Genomic DNA, 21873 nt, shown 5'->3' with positions numbered 1-21873 from the left:
AAGGGTAGCCCAGCTCCCAGCTATGTGTGGGGATTCAGGGACTGTGGGTTGGATGGCTGGGGGTACCACTGGGCCTCAGAGAGAGCCCAGAGGGTGCTAGATAGGGGTGGATCTGCATGGCCGCATCCAAGAGAACAAATCCCAAGGGGCCCAAACCACAGGTGTGTAGCCTGGAGGGCCACTGCCAGGGCATAGCATGCTGGGACAGGTGTGTGCAGACACAGGACGGTTGAGCCATGCACATTCCCCTACCCCAAAGGAAGAGGGACAGGTGATGAGCTGCCTGCTATATAAACTGAACTGTGTCCCTCCAAAATTCATATGTTGAAACCCCAACACCCAATTTGATGGTGTGGGGAGTTGGGGCCTTTGGGAGGTGATTAGGATTAGATGAGGTCCTAAGGGTGGGGCTCCCACGATGGGACCAGTATCCTTATAGGAAGAGGCATGAAGAGCCCTCTCTCTGTCTCTGTGTCTCTGTGTCTCTGTCTCTGTTTCCCTCTCTATCTCTTTCTCTCTCTGCCATGTGAGGGCAAGAAAGCAGCCGTCTGCAAGCCATGATGAGAGCCCTCACCAGGAACTGAATCAGCCAGCCCCTTAATCTTGGATCTCCAGTCTCCAAACTGTAAGATATAAATGTGTGTTGTTTAAGCCCCCAGTCTGTGGTATTTTGTTATAGTGGTCCAAGCTGACTACAACAAGCCCAGAGTCGGAGCTTAACCTCTAACCTGACTCTGCTCCCTAAAGGCTTTTGAAAAGGATGAGCCTGAGCCACGTCTCCTGGGCCAGCTTTCACTTTCCTTCTGTCCTATGATGAGGGCAGCATCAGTGATGACAACTAAAGAAGGCTGCGTTTTCCCCCATGTTTGAGCTTGGGGATGTAAATGCCCATCCACCAGGCCCCTCGTTGGTTCTCAAAGGGACTTCTCAAACTGAGCCACCCTTAGTCCCTCTCTCAGAGCCCACCCACTGGAGTCCAGTGTCGTGTGGCCCAGCCCCTCCTTCTCTATGGCCCTCGGCAGACAGAGAGCTGTTGGTCCCATTGCATGTGGCACAGTGTTACCACCCCGGATTTAGCACTGAAAACCAGCACAGAGCTAGCCCTCTGTCGGGAGGTGGAAAGAGAACCTCGGCAGTAACAAAACCAGCTCCATAATCATGATGACATTGATGAGGGCTGCAAGGAAAGGTGGGGAACTAAAGGCATATCAGTGGGGACTCTGCCCTGGTTGGGGGGGATTGCTGGGTCCTCTTAGGACACGGCTTTTCATCCCAGAGCTGAAAAATGAGGACAAGTTCACTCAGTAAAGTGGGGAGGGGGCTCCCGCCAGAAGGAACAGCAGGTGCAAATGTCCTGGGGTCAGAGGCAGTGAGGTGTGTTCCTAGCAGAGAGGACAGGGTAGGGGGAGAATTCTAGGAGAGAAGGTGGGAGAGGGCCCCTGAGATTGGTCAGGAGAAGGTTTCCAACTCTACTCAAGGAGCAAAGGACAATACGGGGCCAAGACAGGAAATGACGACATGGCATTTTACAAAGACTCCTCTGGCTCCTTTACAGAAAGCAGTTTGAAGTGCCCACTGTAGCAGCTGAGAGGTGGAGTGTAGGGCTCAGATGCGAGGACAACTGGAGAGAAGGGACAGACATGAGGGTGACTTGGGTTGGAATAGGGGCACTTCTTACACGGCCCTGGAATACACTCAGCCCCAGCCCCTCACAGGCAAGAGGAAGCAGTCTGCCTTTGTTCTGTAAGAATAGAGACAAGGGAAGGTCCTGGGGTCATCCCTCAGAGCCTCCCCAGAAAATGAGAGGCTCAGGGCTCCCTCGACACCCTGACAGCACCACCTTGAAGCCTGTGCTCTGACTTCTCAAAGCTGGTTTGGGATGGGCCTCAAGGGGACATACCCCTATATGCGTGGTGAACTCTGACCCTGTGCTCACAATCCCTCTGGAAGATGGGGAACCCGCCTTGTTATTCAGAAGGGACTCAGGCCTGAGCACCCAGAATTATCTTAGCTTATGCTCCCAACAGCCCTTTGAGGCCGAGAGGAGGGGTGGTCAGCCCCACTGGAGTTGTAGGAAAGCTGGGGCTGGTCTCCACAGGGAGGAAGGGGACACAGGGCTGGCCCTTCCCTATTCCTGGCCAGACCCTGCCTGTCAGGACCCTCCTGCTTTCCTGGCCCTGTCATGGAGTTGAGGACAGCCACTCTTGTCCTGAGTAGGGAGTCTTTTGTCCTTCTTGGACACTGGGCAGGTCTGACCCTGACTCTGGATTTAGGGGCAGAGATAATCAGAACCCCAGGAACCCCCACTCAGCTTAAAGCTCCCCACATCCTGCCTGGGTTAGGGTGAGGCTGCTAGAGCTTGGGATATCAGGTTGCTGAGCCCCGGTCCAGAATGGGGAGGCTCCATCCTCAAGGCCACCCATCAGCTGCCTGCTCCTAACGGCCTGGCTGGGTGCCCTGACTCTGACCTTGGGGACAATCTGGGCCTCCTGGGCTGCTGAAGAGCTAGACAGGGCATGTCCAGAGTGACCAGCAGACAGCTAGTGAGGAGGCCAGGCCACTGGTCAGGCCAGCTGACAAGCCAGCTCTCAGAGTCCTCCAGCCCTGCCCACCTTGGTGGCCCTGTACTGTGGCACCCCTTTCATGGTCTTCAGCCCTAGGAAGCCTTCACCCCTCCCACATGGGGACACAGCTCTGCACAGGTTACTGCTCCAAGGGAGGCCGGGCTGCCGGCCGGCTGTGCCTCAACCTTGCTCTGTGACACTCACTCCTGGGACTTAAGGGTAGCCCCCAACATGGGGCCCCTCTTGGGAGCCCTTCTCATGGACCCCTGAGGCCAGGTCCCAGCAACCCCCTCCCACAGGCAGGACCCCACGGTGCCCGCTGGCCTGGGTCAAGTTCTTGCTCATTGGTGTGGTACGGCAGAGACTCCAACTGGCAAACAAGCTCCTCCATGCTGGCTCCATCTGACAGTGCTGAGGGGAGGGCCCCACCATCCTTGTCCTCCACTGGCCTGAGGAGGCGCCCTGCCCTGCCCCCCAAGGCCATGCCAACTTTCCAAAGGGGCTGTGAAATCACCCAGGCCCCTTGAGTCCAGCTGTCTCCCACTCCCACAAGATGTTGCTCAGGTGCTGTTGTGAGGCCAGAAGCCTGTGGCGCCACCTGGGCGTGCAAAGAATGAGTAAGAGTCCCAGCAGATCACTCACATCCTTAATAGGGACGCAGCAATGACATTTCTGCTGAGCAGAGAGCTGACAGACGTGGCAAAAAGAGCAAGCAAACAGCAGGTGGCCCCCAAGTGCCTTGCCTCCTTCTCATGCCCCCTCTTCCCCAAACCTCCATCCCATCGCCCAGATTGGCATGCAGGTGGCAGGACCACTTCGTGTCCCTCCCACAAGCCATGCACACCATTCTTCCTGAGTCAGTCACCCCTCAGAGCGAATCCCACCTCCCCTGTCTGAAATCCTCAATGGCTTCCCAATGCCTTCAGGAACAGGCCCTCAGGGCTCCCTTGAAGCCAGCCTGGCTGGCTTCTCTGTCACTCTTATGGCCCCGCCTTCTCGAAGCCTGGTTGCCTCTCCCGCTGCCTGTGCAATGTCTCATGCCTAGAATTCCTTATTCTGTCTTCCAGACCCTGAATTGTTGAAATATCTGAAGAGCATTTGAAGAAACAAAGTCATAGTAATAAATATGTTTCAAAGGAAGGGGGCAGTTACTTCCCCACCCCTCTCACTGCAACCAGAAAAAAGTCAAAACCCTGCTGTGCAATGTCTCCCTTCTCCTCATGGCCTGGCCTTGGGGCCCATCCCCATCTCAGGGCCTTTGCACTGGCTGTGCCCTCCGGTTTTCCATGCTCTCCCCCCGACACAACTGTCCCCTCCTCAAAGCAAGCCCCTAAAGTCCCCACTAACACAGCTGCTCTCAGGCTAGACTGTACACTTGGTACAGGAGAAACCTCTCTCTCTCCCCGCTCACTGATGTGTCCCCAGCAATGTCAGGCACATAGCAGGTGATCAGTAAAGAGTTTTGGATGAATGAATGAGTGTATAGCTTTGGAGAATGTGGACCAACAGGAAATGGGGAAAGTGTGTGTGACAGCAGCGGTGCCAATGAGGCCTTGTAACGACCTCAGCCCCAACTATGAGGCAAGCGGCGCAGCCACTCTCCTTAGCCCAACCCAGGGGAGAGGAAGCTGGGACAACGTCCTTGAGCCCTGTCTGAGAAATTGATCTTGGAATCTTTAAACCTTGAGGGAAAACTGCTTAAAGAACAGGGAGTGAGGCCAAGGGCTCTTTTGTTTGGGAAAATACATTGTAATGAGTCTTTGCTTATGCGAAGACGAAGCCAATTTCTGTTCTGGAATAGACAATAAGACAGGACTGGCTCTGAGTGATAATGTAGAAGTTTGCCTTCTTCAGGGCAGCTATGAGCTCTGGGGCTCAGCCTGGAGTCTCATCCAGGAGCAGCCCTTTCAGGGAGGGACACCCTCTGCAGACCTCAGGCATCCTCCCCTCCCCACCAATCTCAGAGCTTGTGGGGCATGACCCCCACCCCTGAGATGTGATATCTGTCACCTGTGTCCAACTGGCACTACAATATCATTGAAAACAATCAATTTTAATTTCACCTGTAATTCACATTCTTCTGCTGCCCTACCATCATTTCGACCCAAGGAAAGAGAGAGGGGCAATGCCACCATGAGGAAGGAGGGCATGGCACATGGCAAGTCCCCAGGGACAGCAAGAGGAGAGGAGAAAGCATCCTGGTTGACCAAGGAGGTAAGGGGAGTTGGCTTAGCAGAGGCAGGAAGTCAGACCCAGGGATGTGGTCCCCACCCTGCTGTTGCTCCCCGGGACACACGTTCAGGATCAAACAGGTCCCGAGGACTACGGGCCCTGCATCCCACCTTGACCTTGAGATGAGACCACACAGAAGAATGAGGTCCACTTGCAACAAGGCACTAAGCGAGGTAAGAGATGGGATGGCTAGAGTCCGTGAGCAGGCCCAGTGGCAGCTGGCTCCCCAGCCCCCGAGCAGGATGAGGGCTCCAGTAGCTCCCAGCTATGCTGGCTGGGGAGCGGGTAGTGGCCTGGAGCTGGAAGAGGCTGCAAAGTGGATAGGATGCTGTGGCACTGCACCTGGACCAGCCGGGGGCCCAGCACATCTGAGCAACCCAGGTAAACGGTCAGAGGCCAGACCTGCTCCTCTCCCTAGTGCCAGCCTCCCCACCATCGCTAGGGCCCCAGGGGACCCCAAGTGATGAGGAGGAAAGGAGAGACCCTGCGGAGCAGGCTTAGACCCAGAAGAGACTGAGGAAACCGTGACAGTTCAGACTGTCATCTGTGGTCTCCCAGCAGAATCCAGAAGCTTCTCTGCAACCCTGCTTGCAGCATCACAGCCCACTGCCTGGACTCTGCTGTGAACACACCTCTCCCAAAGTGAAAGCTTGTATCAAACTCAGTGGGAAACCCATTGTCTTGTGTAGCCCCCATGCCAGCCACCTGAGCTGAGGCTCAGAACAGACACCTGGAAGTGTGGAGCAAGGGGACAGAGGGTAGAAGAGGAGATGGCTGAATGCACAGGTACACCGGGGACCCAGACCAAAGGGCTGAGTCCTGGAGGCACAAGTTCCCACAGATCATTTCTGGTCTGCAGGACTGCGGGGAGCTCACAGGCCCACCTCAACGCCTGGCTCGGGTGGGGCGGGGGCACGAGGACTACCCCGTCCCCACACCTGGACGCCGTATTTGAGTATGAGATGTCCCCACAGAGCCCACTATGCTAACTCAAACACCCCTCCCAGCCAGGCTGCTCCCTCTGTGGCATATCACAATCTCAAATTTCCTCATTTGTTGGGTTGTTAACTGTCCCCTCCTTATGCTGGGCTCCCGAGAGCCAGGGCCTTTCTGTATCTCAGTGCTAGAACCCAGCTGGCTCCCAAAGCTTCAAGATCAGGTCTCAGTTCCCATCCACCCACCCCATATGGCCAGCATGGTCCCTCTGACCCCTGAGCCTGCCCCACTCCACGTCCACTGTCCCAGGGATGTCCCGAGAACACGGCACCCTCTGCATGGAATGCTCTGCAGTCGAAACCAGCTGTGACCTTCTCCCCAGCCAGGCAGAGGGCGCAGGCTGTGCTGGGGACGACCCAGGCCCTGGTCCTCTTGCTACCCTAGGGGAGGAGAGTATGTCCCCATGAGAGCCAAGCTTCTCAGGGACAAGAGCTAGGCTGGTTTGGCAGATGATGAAGGAAGGATGGCAGCATCTTACTGGTCAGCTTTGACCTTCCAAGACCTGTGCCAGGTACCTCCTCATGTCATTACCTTTCACCCCCACGCCCTGCAAGGGAGCACTGTTATATCTGTTTTGCCAATGGAGAAGCTGAGGCTCAGAGGAAGTGAGAACCTTGCTCATGTGAGTCAGGTGGGAACGGGGCAAAGACTTTGGAGAGCAATTGGGGAAATCTGCTGAAATTACAGCTGTGAGATCCTGTGAACTGGTGAAGTCACACATTCAGCATCCACAATGGAGAAGGGCCTGGGGCATAAAAAAGAAGGGACAAGGACACTTGGGCTACTGGGACTTGTTTTTCATGGACAGGTAGGGTCTGTTTTTTTCATAGGAGTCTGTGGGACCATAGTCACTTCACGGGAATACACTTACTCACTTATTTGGTCATTCAAAGATGTTTACTCGACACCTACTACATGCCGGGCCCTTGGCCAGGTGCTGAACATGCAAACCAGGTAAGTGGGCCCTCAGAATCTCACATTGAACTTGTGGTGCCTTGTGTGAAACCCTAACTCTTCCGAGACACAATGTTAAGGGCCCCCTGGCAGGGTTGCTGGACTACACCTCAGCACAGGGGGCCAGAGCAGTGACAACCCATGCTGGCCCAAACCGGATCCCAGCAGCACCACATTCTCTGCTTTTCCGGCTCAGCTGTCACCTCCTTGCTGGAGTCTACAGAGACGAGCAACGCAGCTGTCTGCAGCTGTCACTGAGGAGTGGCGATGCGTGGCCCTCCTGGTCCTCTGGGATGCTAACTCCCACTTTGACAATCATCAGCTCCCCCAGGGAGGCTAAGGACAGGCTGCTCAGAAGCTTTTCTGTCAGCTATCAGGAGGTGTCCCCCAGGGGCAGGGAGGGAGGTGCTGGCGGGGAGAGGCAGAGGGAGGACAGCGTGAGCACTCCACTAGGACATTCTCTGTCTGCTTCGTCGTCATCCAAGGTGGGGGCAGTTGTCGGCCCCCCACCTTAGAAAGGGCTCCATGCAGGCAGGACCTCAGGCTCACTCACCACCACACTCCTAGCGCCTACACCGGCTGGTACGCAGTGAGCACTATACAGAAATGTACTGAATGGACGAAGGACAGGGCAGCTGAGCGAACCTTAGAACAGGAAGACCCAGGATGGAGAAGCCAAAGGGAAGAGCCAGGAAGGTCACAAGTAGGTGCAGAGCTGGGCGTGGGCACGGGACACAGAATGCTGTTGGGAGGTCAGAGGGGCTCAAGTAAGGACAAACTTTGGGGCGGGCTTCCTCCGGGACCTTCTTGATAGGTGCTGTCCAGTTTCTTCCTGTTTCCCTTCCTGTCCTCTCTATCCCCTCCCCTCTCCCATCCCTTCCCAGGCTCGTTTACCTCCCGGGAAGCCAGTCCTGCATGCTGAGTCTGTGACATGACTTCACACCCGTTTCATCTTGATTAAAAAAAAAAAAAAAAAGAAGAGCAGGGAGAGGACGAGACCTTTTAAAACTCTTTCTTTTTTACATTGTGGTAAAACACACGTGAGATTTACCAGCTTAACCATTTTTAAGTGCAGTGGCGCTAAGCACACTCCCCCGCCCCGTTTTGCAACCATCGCCACCATCCATCTCCAGAATTCTTTTTATCTTGCCAAATTTTCATTTGTTCAGCAAGGAAGAAACAATTACTGTGATTCCTCCATTAATGCACAAAAAGAATGTCATTGAGCAAACAAGTTAAGAATATAAACAGAATAGTCAGTGACAACCCAATCTCAGTATGGAGGAAGTGAAGTAGACAGAAGTAAAATAAGTGGAAGTTATAAAGTAATGGAAGACCATGAGTTTGGATTATAATTAAGTCCACACCTCAACTGAACTCAGAAGGATCTCTGAGTTTTAATTTTAAAGATAAGTTCAAGGATGTGGCTATGTGAACGATGGTCAAAAAACTAAAATAAAAAAAAAAAAAAAAGAAGAGCAGGGAGAGGACGTCACCTGGGCTCATTCCCAATTCCAGCTCCCATATCCACGTTGCCACCCACCTCTCTGAGCCCCAGGAAAGGGAACCTTGGGCAATGTGGAGACGTCATGCAAGTGCCCCCTTGCACAGGGCCAGCGTGTATGAAAACTCAGGCCCTGGGCAGAGGCGTTTCTGAAAATGGAAGGCATAAGCCTCAAACTCCCAAAGACGGTGTTTCTTTTTAAAGACCCAAAACCAACCTCATCACTCCCCTGTAAGAGTATGGTGGTAGATCTCAAGACCCTGGCCCAGCACAGAAGGCTTTGCCAATCTCACATCCCGCCTCTCCCCCAGCACCCACCCTGCAGCGGGGCCCAGCCATGCTCTGTGATGGGGCGACACCGCTAGGCCTTCGCACATGCCGTTCCACCAACCACAGCAGCGCCAGCACAGCTCAGGCTCCCTCCCTGGCTAACTAACCCCTTCCTCTGCATTAAGGGCAGCTCAAGTGGCCCTCATCTGAGGCACGTTTCCCTCTCACCCTGTAGTGCCTACATTTCATGATCAGTACCCACATTAATCAGGGTGTCATTACTCGTTCCTTGTCCTGCTCCCCACCCCTTTCATGCTCCAAGCATTCTGAGCGCAGGGACATGACTGCTCATTTCTGTACACAGAGCCCAGAATGGGGCCAACTTAGACCAGGGGTTCAGAGAGTGCCCCAGGAACAAACACGTGACTGGAATGGCTCACAATCGCGGGATGCTTTCCATGCACCCAGCACTTTTCTGTTGTTTAACCTGAGTCATGCTCACAGCAGCCCTGGGAGGTGGCATAGCTGCCCCATCACAGGACACAGCACGGCAGGCAACTCGCCTCCTTTGTTCTAGGCCAGAAGGAACAGTCCACCCACTGCCTGGTCAGACTTGCCTGTAGTCACTTGTGTAGTGTGAGGTCTTAATTTCAACGTGTTGCCGACATTGAAAAATAATTAGATTTCCTATGAAAGTTGGATTTCCAGTTTCTCGTGGAAAAAAAAAGAGCTGGCAACACTGGGCCTGCTTATTCCTACATGACCATAGTGAGTGGGTCACAGGAGGGGCTCTCCAGGGGCATGGTGTCTCCTATCACCCTGGTCCCCACTACTCCCTACTGTCCGCAGCCATCCTCGTCCCTAGCTACGCCTCTGCCTGGCTGCCATCAGCATCTGAGCGTGCCGCCTTCTTGTAAGCAGCGTATCCACCTCACACACACCATTGGCTCTGATAGCCCTATCTCCTGGTGGCACATGGGGCCCTGCTCTCAGGCCAGCGAGACAAGCACGTGGAGCAGGAACAGTGCCAGGAACGCCTTGCTGTGGCCCACAGCACCAGCAGACCCCAGTGCCTGGAGAGCTGCATGTGACAATGGAGCTTCTGCTCCCATCCTCCCCCCTCTCCTTCCCCTGCTGTGGCCAAGCCCAGAGCCAAATGCGTCCCTCTTGCCTGGGAGCCCTGCTTGATTCCCTTCAACTTAGAGAACCAAGTTTTAGTGTCTGGTTTCAGAGATGTTTTTCTCTTTCCTGGGAACCAGAGCCAGAGACACGTGAGCAGGCCTTGGGGCCGCGCCTCCCCTCGCTGGTTTGCAGCTCTATGGCCAGTTCAAGAGCACCCCCACCCCACCCCAGGACTAGCAGGAAGCATTCCTGTCCCCTGCTGCCTTCCCCACCATCACCACATGGCCCTGACATTCCTGGAAGCTGGTTAGAAATGGAGCCCGTGTGCCTCTGATTGTTTGCAAACCCTGGCAAGGCTTTGGTAAACCCAGGCCAATTTCTGGATTAAATTAGAAAAGAAAAAAGGAAAAAATCTGAATCCTGGCACAGAGAGAAACCATTCATTCAACAAAAATTGTCTTAGAACACACTGTACAGAGGATGTTTCTGTGCTACGAGGGGTCGGAGGGCATGGCCCCTGGGAGCTCACAAGCCCCTTTGGGTCCCTGTTTTCTGTGGGCCCCAGGAGCATGTGTACCCTCAGCAGAAGAAGAGGCTCAGAGACTCTCCCGGGACGGGAGCAGTAAACGCAGCGGAGCGACAGCTCTGCTTGCCCAGAAGTCTGCTCCTCCTGCTCTGCTGTTTCTCAAGTGGTTAAGATCAGCTCATCCGACTGCTTTGGAAAGAACCCCCAAAGTGACCTCACAGGTTCCCCAAGCTGGCAAGGCCGGGGTGGGGCGGGGGTGACCTGGGGCCTGAGCCAGGACAGGTTTAAGGATGAGGAAGCCAAGTTCAGGGCAAGGCAGGAACTTTGCCAGGGAGGTGAAAGCCAAGGTTTGGACACAGATGCTTGACTTCAACGCCAGTCCTCCTTCTACACTCGGTGCTCTCTTAACGTGGACACCCAAAGGCAATGGGACACATATGCAAACTATAGAGCTCTGGGGCCACAGCTCAATGCGGATACCAAGCGAGTAGATTTCTTCAGAGCCCAATGGCAAATACTTCTTTGGCACCAGATTGTGACTCCTTTCAGCTTTGTGGGCCAGATGGTCCCTGTCCCAGCTCGTCCCCTCTGCCACTGTCGCACAAAAGCAGCACAGACGGTTCATAAATGAATGGGTGTGGCTGTGTTCCAATAAAAGTTTATTTACAAAAAGAGGCAACGAGCTGGATTTGCCCTCAGGCAGTGGTTTTGTCAACCCTGTTTTAGAATCTCCAGTTTATCTTGAAAACTTCGTGTGAATTTTACTTTAACTCAGTAACGTGTCCTTGTTTACTTTAATATAAAATTGGTGTTTTAAAATGCTTGCTGTCTAAAAAACAGTGGCACCTCAGGGAAGAAACCGCACGTCAGTCCCACGGCCTTGGTGGCCTTGGCAGACCTCCTGAGGCCCCAGGAGCAAAGGTCCTCAGTCTACAAGGAGTGCAGCCAGCCCACAGCTCGTACAGGCTCGGTGGACACTGAGACCCCAAACGACACAGTAAGGCCTTTATTTTCTCAGGAAAGAGTTGGACTGAAGTTACTGTTTCAGATAAATGCCATAAAACTGTACAGGAAGCACTGATCTTGTGCCCAGATTTTACATTTCTTGAAGTCTTGGCACACATAAATTTTACTTTTAAAAATGCATATGTAAACGTGTTACTTTAATAATGGCTCCAGCTGTCCGCTAGGGCACTCATCCCTGGCCTCCCGTTCCCTCAAGCTGGCAGGGTGACAAGGCGCCTCAAGCACAGGGGCTGCATCCGAGCACAGCTCCTTGGGGGGCCAGGCTCGTGCTGCCACGGCACCGAGTTAGAAGCAGAGGCTGGCCCAGGGGCTGGCGAGCAAGTCTGCAACGTGGTCATTCCCTGAGCACCAGGGTCAGTGGCAGGCGTGGTCAAGAGTGTCAGCCACGTCCAAGCCTGCAAGGCCAGACACAGCAAGGGGCACGTTTCCAAGGAGGAAAGGCCAAATAGGGCAGCAGCTTCAGCACGCAGGGAAGCCAGGCAGAGGGGAGCTCCCGGTCTTTAGGGCTAGGCCCGATGGAGGCCAGCAGACGAGCCTGTTGAAGCAGGGAGCCCACGTGGGGCCCACATGGGGATGGGGGATGGGCCTGGAGGAGCCAGCAGGGCTGGACGAGCCACACATCTGCCCCAAACTGGTGTGTGAGGATCCCTGGTGGCCTTCCCTGGGGGTCCCAGCCTTTCTGACCAGGCTGAGAGCCCCTGGGCAAGGAGACAACAACCTGGAGGCTACGGTCCTGGGTTAGCCTGCAAGCAGCCAGCCTGCGCTCAGAAGGGCCCCACGCTTGACACTTCATGCTTTGTGGTTGCCGTCTTGAAATCCTTCATCACTTTGCCTCTAAATCTGTGCTTTGTAAGTGAAATCAGATGGGACAGTCTCACACACGGTCCCACGAGTCTAGGACAGGTCCTCAGCTGCTCACACCCCACTCTCTGACCACTGCCTCCAGTGGGGACCTGGACTCAGAGGCAAGAAATGTCAGGGGAGGTGCATGTTTCCCACAGCATCTCGAGCTGGGTCATGGCTGTGGCCACCCCACCCGGGGCAGTGCCACACAGGCTCAAGGAAGGTGAGCCTGTCAGGCACGCTAACCCAGGTGCCGAGATGTGAGGATCCGAGCCATCTTCCCGGGGAAGGGGTGATGCCAGGCTCCACGTGCCCAGATTCCCTGGGCAGGGCATGGTGCCATGTGTCCCTCCAGTGGCGGCTGTCAGCGGGGCTGAGGCGTTGGTGGCTGGACTGGGGCCTCCGTGAAGTTCTGAGCTTAAAGGACCCCGCTCTCTGCCAGCTCTGCTCCTAGGGCTCCTGTCCTCCACCTCCCAGGTCCGGCTGGCACTTCATCTGAACTTCTGACCTGCTTGAGGCACCCTCTGGGCTTCAGCCATGAAATACAAACCTGTTTAATCTTGGCGATTCTTCGTACAAGCTAAATGCTCTAATGTGTGCCTTTAAAACAGGCTTCGTACAATATAAAGATAAATGGTAAAATTCATACTAGTAATTAAGAATTCTAATTTTTCTTTATAGCAACAAAAAAGAGAAAATTTTTAAATCTTGAGACTGCAGGAGAAAGGAAAAGGCTTGCTATGTACCTTATATGGCATTTTTTCCCACTCTTTGAGCAAGAGAGCAAATTTTATCCTGCCCCAGCCCTGGGAGTTTTGTACCTGGAGACATTCTGGGTGTGAGGCTGCTGGGCTGAACGCAGTGTGGCAAGAATGACCAGGTGGTCACTAGAGGCTGGTGTTTGGGAAGCGATGCTGCTGACAACAGGCTGTGGGGGTCACCACCAAGGTGGCCAGAGCAAAGCCCCAGGAGACTAACTTGCAGAGGAGGCAGGAAGTACACGGCACCCAGGGCAAACTGGGGAGCGAAAGATCTCGGGACATGACCGCACACAATAATGCGAGCCGTCAAAAACAGGCCCTCGACAAAACGAAACGGAAGGCGAACCACAAAATCAGGAAGAGTATTTTCTGCCCTTACGACAGACAAAAAGTTAATCTATTTTAGTGTAAAGATTCTTCAAAGTAACAAGAAACTCAAGTTCCAGTGGAATAAACGACATGAGCAGGCCAATCCCAAAATTACAAGATGATCAGTTTTAAAATGCATGTATTTTAAACATGCAAGCTCATTATTATCAAATAAATACAATTACAAGAAAAAAGTTTATCCCAGTTGTAGCTATCAAGGTACCACAGCTGAAAAGAATTTGGTGGCATGAGGTAGGGAGCTAGACATTTGCTCAGTGGAGGACGAATAGGTGAAACTACAATAGAAAACATGCCAGTATAGAAAGCTTAAAAATGCACACACTCGTTGACCAGGGATTAAACTTTTAGCTCACCAGCTATTTTATTTCCTTCATTGAATTTATCATTATCTGAAATTTGCTCACAGCCTAACATGGATGATCGGGAGCCGAGTGTATTAGTCAGAGTGGGACAGGCTATGCTGCAGTAGCAAAGAATCCACCACATCTCAGCAGCTCGACATAATAAAGGCTGCTGTGTGTTTCCTTGCACACATCACAGCCTGATGCAGTTTGGGTGGCCCTGCCCCATTCTGTAGCTACGCCTACCAGGACATGTTTCTTCTGAGATCACTCTGGCAGGAAAAGGAGCAGAGGGAGGGGATACACCAATGCTTAACTGCCTCAGCCAAGAGGTGACATGTGTCACTTCCTTCCACACAGGCTGTTACACAGAACTAGCCCATGGCCCCCAGTTTGGTGCAAGTGAGGCTGAGACATGGAGGGGAGGGGGGAGCACATGAATATTTAATGAACCCGAAATGTCTGTGTCACACCAGGACCCACATAGCAGCCCAGGCTCTGCCACAGAGAGACCCCAAAGGGGATCCAGCCAAAGAGCCACCCAGAATGATGAGAGAGAGCAAAGCAGCCAGGGTCCAGCCACACCTATATCCGGCACTCCATGGCCTCTGCTCCTCCTTGCACCCCGCATTCCCAGGGCTCCCATCAAAGGGACCCCCACCGGAGTGTTCCATTCCCAGGGCCTCTAGGGCCTTCCTCAGGGGACAAACTGAGTCCACTTAGGCCTGGCCCCCAGGTCTCGGCCACTGGGAACACTCAGCCCTGGCCTTGGCTGTCCTCACTGCTGACCAAATGCCTCACTTGGAGCGTAGTCCGGGCTGGCTGCCGCCAAATCTGTCCTCCACGTTGTTGCTTTGGCTCCAGCGCCGGGAAGCCCCGTAACCAGCTGTGCACTTACAAGGAGAGGGATCTGCACCCTGGCCAGGCCTCCCAGGCCCACTAGAGGCTCTGGCTGCATCTCCAGGTGAGTCAGCACCTTCAGGGTCTCGAGGCCCCACACCCAAGGCTGCCTACATCTAAGGCTAGCATCAAATGTCTGGTCAAGTTTAGAGGACGGGCTCTGGCCACCTTGGTGGTGACCCGCACAGCCTGTTGTACAGACCTCCTGGAACTGTGCTGTCCAATACGGTAGCCGCCAGCCACATGAATGATTGAATCCAAATACAAATCAATTACAAAAATTAAATTACCCATTAGGATGGCTATTATCAGATAACGAGTGTTGGCGAGAACGTGGAGAAATTGGAACCCTCGTGCCCTGTTGGTTAGAACATAAAATGGAGCCACTACTGTAGAAAACAGTATGGAGGTTCCTCAAAAAATTAAAAATAGATTCATCATATGATCCGGCAATTCCACGTCTGGGCATATACACAAAAGGACTGAAGCGGGACTGGAATAGATATTGTGTACTTGGGCTCACAGCAGCATGTTCACAATGGCCAAAAGGTGGAAGCCACCTGAGGGTCCGTCGATGGATGAATGGGTACACAAAACGTGGCCTCACCGTACAACAGAATATTACTCAGCAATAAAAAGAAAAGAAATCCTGACACGTGTTACAACATAGATAAACCTTGAAGACTTATGCTAAGTGAAATAAGCCAGTCACAAAAGGACAAAGGCTGTGTGATTCCACTTATGTGATGTCCTTAGAGCGGTCAGTTTCATAAAGCAGTCTACCTTCTAGACAGAAAGTAGAACGGAGGTTCCCAGGGGCTGGGGGAGGGGGAGGGGAGCATGTGTTTAATGGGGACAGAGTGTCGGTTTTGCAAGATGAAAAGTGTTCTGAGGATGGATAGTGGCCACAGCTGCATGACAACATGAATATACTTAATGTCACTGAACTATACACTTAAAAAAGGCAAAGGTGGTAAACTTTATGTTATATGTTTTTTTTTACCACAATTAAAAACATTTTTAATTAAAATTAAAAAATTCTATTGGAAAAAAATAAATTGAAAATCCAGTTCTCCTATCACACCAGCCACATTTCAAGCACTCAAAGGCCAAGGTGGCTGGTGGCTGTGAACTGGACAGGACAGAACCTGAGCATTCCCCACACAGAGGACAGCCCCATTAGACAGCATCGTTGACAGCGTCGTTCTACCAGGTCATGCTTCCTCCCTCCCGCTCCTCCCCAAGACCCCCTAAAGGCTCCACGTGTCCTAGTTCAGCCCCCAGGGCTCTCTCCAGGTGTGTGCTGCCCTGAACGAGGACACAGAGCCTTGGAGGGCGTTAACCGTCAAGTCGACACACCCATGTCATCTCCTCTACCACACTGCACTGGAGAGGGAGGCGCAGCCCAGATCAGAGGTGCAGACCCTGAGTCCCCGGCCCCGGACAGCCTGTCAGGCCCTTGCCTCTGTAGCACCAGCCACTGCTCCTGGGACAGGAACGCATCTGATGAACGCTTGCTGGAGGTGACAGGGAAAAAGACGAGGCCCGACTCCTCTCTCTCAGCTCCTCAATTATCTCCTAAAATCCTTTTTTTTGTTAAAAAAGTTGTTTCGATTTAAGAATTTTTCTATTTCTCATGCTTGTCAAGAAACTAACCAAACTATCTGAAATTGAGGCACAGTTAGATCATGAGGGAGTAAATGAATAAACCGAGGTTAACGGACAACATTAAGAGAAAGTTCTAGACTTCCTCCTACAGGCTCATGGGGCACGAGGTACATGTGACAGTGGGACCCTCCACACCTGGGAAAAGCTGACTTTCTTCCACCAGCCTCAGGAACAGTTCACCAGGGATACCCTAACAACAGAATCTTCAAAGTACCTCTAGAGGATAATTCTAGATGTGCTGTTGCTAAATTAAATATCGTCATGCTCACGATAGCAAAGCCACACTTTATTTAGACACTGAAAGACACGTTCACCTCTGTCACCTCAATTAGTCCTCACGACAACCCCTGAGATGGAAATTATTGACCCATTGTAAAGATGCGAACACTAAGGCCTGTAAGACTGGGGCACACAGCCCTGCTGCCTTCCAAGGCCCCATTACTGGGCTTCCTTGTTCACCTCTAACCCCTTGCTTCCTTCCACGAATCTGCCCTCCCTACCAGCGGTCCACATGCAGGACGCGCCCTGCTCCGCCCTACCACCCCAACTCTCCCAGCTGGGCTCAGCTGAGCTTAATGCTGCCCCCAGAGCCTGCACTTTGGCGGCTGGACACTCCACGTCCCCACAGTGACCCCGATCAGGCGCCAGGCAGAGGTGGGGTTGCGCCCTCTACCGGCCAGTCTGTCAGCATCCTCGTCCTCCTGCAGGGGTGTGGGCCTGGAATGCAGGGTCGACCCCTTCATCTCTCTGCATCAGGTAGACCAGGTGCAGGTGCCCTTCATGTCCAGAAGACTTAGGTGGCACACAGATGTCCCATTAAATGGTTCAGCCTCAAGGGAGAAATGGTCCACTCTTCAATCTTCATTTCCTCTGACTACCTCAAGGAGGCCCCAGTGGCTATCTGTCCCCTCTCAAACACACAGATCTTTTTAAATGGAGTGGCTGTGGGGCAGAGTGGGCAGAAGGCAGGGCTGTCTACAGAGGCTAAGCAACATTGCTTTACGTTTCACTTTGGGTTACCTTTACATCAGGTGAGTTTTCCTCAGTAAATAATTCTAAGTTTTAAAAATGTCAGTTGCTCTATAAGAAAACTCACATTCCAGGTACAATGCAGATATGGCCAAAATCAAGAAAAATGGTACACCAATGACTGGAGTTTGTGAAAAAATTGCCTTAGCAGGTAAACAGGCCTGCTGAGTGAGAATTACCCCCACCTGCAGATGAGAAAACTGAGGTTCAGTGTGGTCAGTCGGAAGGTCACCTTTTCTCACCTGAGGACCCAGAATGTCCCTGTGATCACATTGCTTACCCCATGTTCACTAGGAAACTGCGAAAGCCCAGGTGCCCGCCCCACCTGTCCCACCCCCACTCACGATATTCATGAGCGTGAGCAGGTACTTCTGCACGTGCTCCTTCCCGTGGAACTGGACCACAGAGTCATCCACACCCAGCAGGACCTCGATGTTGTAGTCGTCGTCGGTAGCGTGCCTGCGTGCCCGGCGCCGCGAGCTGCTCACGTGCTCCTCCAGTACGCCCAGGCTGAGGCTCAGGCTGTCCAGGCTGCCAGCCGAGGCCCCTGGAAAGACAGAAGACATAGTCTGCAGCAGCGGCCCAGGCTTGCCAGGGACACGGCTGCAGCAGCACAAAACCCCACTCAGATGCAACTCAGTACCTGCCCAGCACCAACTTGGCCATCACCTTGCTGAAAACTCATGGCACTTTCAAACCAAGGGCATTCTTGCCCCCATTTTATGGAAGAATGGACTGAGCTTCAGAGAGGGCAGCACTGCACACCTAATCAGCTCAGACCCAGCAGCATACAGACCAGTGCCTCGGCCAACACAGGGCCCAGGTCTGGCACCCAGTGACAAACGAGACACTGGGCTGCCCAGGCAGGAGGGGGTGTGGGCAGAGCCAGCTCTTCTCACCTATTCACACACTTGAACACTTGAGAAGGGCTATCCAGGTGCCAAAGAGCTGGTCTCCCAAATGTAGCCACCTCTGTTATAGCTGGGGTCACTGAGGCCCAGGCCCGGTGGTGCTTGTTCTACGATGTCTCCTTGGGCAGCTCCCTTCTGGGACCTCTTGCTCAGTCCATGGAAGCAGGGCTCCTGGTTTCTGGGCCAGGTCCAACCACCCCAACTCCATGGTCAAGACCCCTCAGGGGCACCCATGGCTGTACCTGGCCCCAGGCCAAGGACAGGTGTAGCTGCCTGACTGAATCATGCAGGGACTAGGACAAGCCCTTCTCATGGTAGCTCCTTCACCGTCCACCTGGGAAGAGGCTCACTTCCGGCCCCCACAGGCTTGGCCGCTGGCCCAGAGTGGGGGAGTGGGGCCTGAGGGGCCTCAGCTGAGACACCCAGGCCCCCAGGACATTGTCCTGCCTTATGAACAACTGTAGCTGCTGCCCTGGTTCTCTGCCTTTTCCCACTGGCCCTGGGTCCCGCCCTGAACGGTCCCTAACCTCAGGGTCCTGCTTCTCCTGGGCATTCTCTGTGTGTGAGGGGAGGGGTTATCAGAGACTCCTACCCTTGGAAGGCCCTTGGTCCTCAGGTCATCATGACAGCACCAACCCAGGAGATGGTGTCCAGGCCTACGGCCCCACTGCTAAGGTGGGGCTGAGAGCCCAGCTCAACTGTCAGTGCCACTGCAGACACCTCCCAAGGGTCTTCCAGAGCAATTCTGCTCACTTGGCCCCAAAGCCTTTTGTCTGCTGCCTCCTCCAGACATGGACAGGGACTCCCTATATGTCACAGTGCCACACAACAGACCCCGGAGGCAGAATAGGGCTCCGAGAGCAGCATGGCCACTCATAGCCAGGTAGGGCAGCTGGTCCACCGCCCGGTCCTGCCCACCATCTGGCCCTGCGTTGACCCAGTGCGGACAACGGCCCCCTTTGTGTGTTTATCGTCCCCATTTTATAGACAGGAGGATTGATGGACCCCCCGGTGAGGTTGACTCTCAGCCAGGAGCTCTCTCCTTCACACCTGCTGTCTGTTAGGTCTGAGGCACAAACCTGCAACCGGGCCACTGCATAGACAGCAAGAAGGAAAAGAGGGGTGCAAGGGTGCGGGAGAAGCAGAGGGAGCCTTCATGGAGAAGAGGAGTAAGTCGGGCCAAGACGAAGCCGCTGCTTGCATTCCTGTATTTCCTGGGGTCCTCATTCCCCCACCGCCCTGTAGTCCTCTGTGCACCCCTGACACGCACATGCACACGCACATGCACACGCACATGGCAGGCGCTGCCCAGACAGCCTGGGGAGGCAGGCGTGCAGCTAACCCCCCCGCTGGGCTGCCTGGAGATGACTCAGGGCAACCTTGCCTCTCCCAGAGGAGAGACCGGCTACTTAAAGCTGATGGGGGGTTGAGGAATTGCTACTCTATTTTTACACATTTATTTCTTTGCATTTCCAACAAGCAGAGACAGCTCACCTTCAGAGCCACCTTGGGAAGCAGAAAAATGGTAATTTCCATAAAATATCTCTTCCCTGGGGAAGAGGCTGGATGTTACCCTCTGCCCCTGATGAGCCCAGAGTCACTGACGAGTGGTCCCTGGGCAAAACCAGCCCACAGAGGCACTTGTTAGGGCCACATGGTGTTTAAAAAATACCTTACCTGGTTGACGGTATTTCAAAATTGGGAGAAATCTCATTAAACAAAATCTAGAATGGCCAGCTTCTCTGAGGAATTAGGAGATGGGGTCACAAGGCAGGAAGGGGGGTTGCACTGGCTGTGGAGTGACAGTTACACATGGAAACAGGACACATAGGACCACATCCTCAGGCCACCTGGCCCGCTGCCGTCACTGCTCTCCTGGCCCCCAAGGTCATCAGAGTGTCTCCCCACCCTAACCCAGGGAGTCAGCGACCCCTCTCGACAGTCCCTGTGGGAGGGTGAGGGGGCTGACATTGGGCCAGAGTTAACTGGGCCATAACCAGTAGCTGCTTTTGCCAAATGAGCATGGTTTTTGATTAAACTGCATGTTACAGGTCCATTACAAACAAAGTTTTCTAAAGGTGCACTAGCAACGTCCATTTCCCTGCAAGCGTGATTGTCATTGCTGATTGCTTTAATCATAGTTATTTTGGAGGGTGACTTAGACATTGTGTGCTAGAACACCTCAACCCCACAAGGCCCAGCCCCTGTATTACAAACAAAGTTTTCTAAAGGTGCACTAGCAACATCCATTTCCCTGCAAGCGTGATTGTCATTGCTATGATTGCTTTAAGTTACTTTGGAGGGTGACTTAGACATTGTGTGCTAGAACATCTCAACCCCACAAGGCCCAGCCCCTGAAGAGATACCCCAAAGCCAAGGTCAAAATGCAGATGAGGAGAGGAAGACAGGGCTCATTAGGGCTCCCGGCAAGCGCCAACCCCACCCTGCTACCCAGACCCTGGGAGCCCCAGCCCTGCCTGGCAAGATATAAGAAGCAGCCCCAAGTGAGTGGGGTCTGCCAAGCCCAGGCCACATGAGCGCTGACGGGACCCAGCAGCCAGGCTGACGTTCCACCCTGTCAACCTTGGATGTCTCCCCATTTTCCTATGATGGGCCTGATCCTGCCACTGAAGCTGTGCAGAGACCCTGAGCACACCCAGTCCCAGCAGATCTGTCCCCTAAGCCAAGTTCTGCTACAGGGAACTTCGGCCAGTGGCAGGCTCCTGCCCTCGTCCTGGGTTGGCTGCCAAGTGAATCCCCTGACACCAACCACGGCCTCTGGGGCTGTCCACCAGCACGGGGTCGCCTACCTTGTCCAAAGACCTCTGTTCCTCTTGGTCCCTTGGTGCCCAGGGAGGGCTCTTTGCCACTCTATCCGCACTGGCCCCACCCCCCGGGGAGCTCGCAGCCAGCCTGCTAAGCGTAGTGGCGTGGAGTTCACCGGGACCTTTGCTCCAGCCTTCGTTACTGGCCCAGGCCCAGAAGCAAAGCTCTCAGTGCTGCCGTGGAGTTCACCGGGACCTTTGCTCCAGCCTTCGTTGACTCTGTAGTGACTCTGGCAGCACTCTGCACAGCCTCCAGCACAAGGAGGAGTTGTTACCCCAGGTGGCTGGTCCCGGTCGTTGGGGAAGACCGGCTACTGCAGGCGAGGTGCCCCCGAGCGGAGGCCTCAGTGGCAGAACTGTCTCTTTTCAGTGGTTAACCACAGGACTTAAGTTCCTGGCATTCCCTGCTTTGGGGGACCCTTCTGGAAGGCAGCTGGGACTCTTTTCGCTCATGTCTCAGGCAAAGAATGACACAATAGGAAGCTTCCAAGAGCTGTCCCCAGTTTTAGTCTCTAGAAATTGGACAGATTCTCAGTCAATCAGAATTGGGGAGAGGACGGCTGAGGGAGCAGGACTGCCTCTAGGGAATCCCGAAGCGCCTGTGCTCCAGGGGAATGAGCAGGTCCCAGTCACGGTGGCCCAGCTCATCCACAGCCACTGGAGCACAGGGCAGCACTTCTACCCCGCAGGGCACATGCACAGCTCTTCACAGTGGCAAAGATCCGCCACCCCAGGAGCCATCGACCCCACAGTGAGGAGAAGGCTTCTCATCATCCTCATTACTGGCCCATTTCAGCGTCACAAATCCCCAGCAGCAGAAAGATGAAGTGACTCAGAAAGCCACACCACAGAGGAGGAGCCCGGGCCCTGGGATCCAGCATTGCTGATGTGGCCGAGTGGGCCCTGTCCTCCAGCATCGAGGGACAGTGTGGAGAAATTGAGATGGGTAGACACAGGCATGTTTGTCCCAGAGAAGAGACACCCCAGGGCTCTGAGTCTGCAGGTGCCTCA

At 53.9% G+C, this 21873-nt stretch overlaps 1 protein-coding gene across 1 annotated transcript in view; it reads right to left on the bottom strand.

Annotated features, from left to right (window-relative positions):
- Positions 1-21873, bottom strand: part of ADAMTS2 (ADAM metallopeptidase with thrombospondin type 1 motif 2) — a gene marked incomplete at its 5' end in the record, with an annotated part of 202720 nt that overhangs the window by 63144 nt on the left and 117703 nt on the right. The window contains one exon of the mRNA XM_006923365.3: positions 17471-17673. Within this exon, the coding sequence (XP_006923427.1) occupies positions 17471-17673 (203 nt within the window). The remainder of the gene's footprint in view (positions 1-17470; positions 17674-21873) is intronic.

This window comes from Pteropus alecto, unplaced genomic scaffold (genome assembly GCF_000325575.1).
Source record: "Pteropus alecto unplaced genomic scaffold, ASM32557v1 scaffold78, whole genome shotgun sequence".
NCBI classification, from domain to species: domain Eukaryota; kingdom Metazoa; phylum Chordata; class Mammalia; order Chiroptera; family Pteropodidae; genus Pteropus; species Pteropus alecto.
This window is presented reverse-complemented; position numbering and strand designations above follow the sequence as displayed.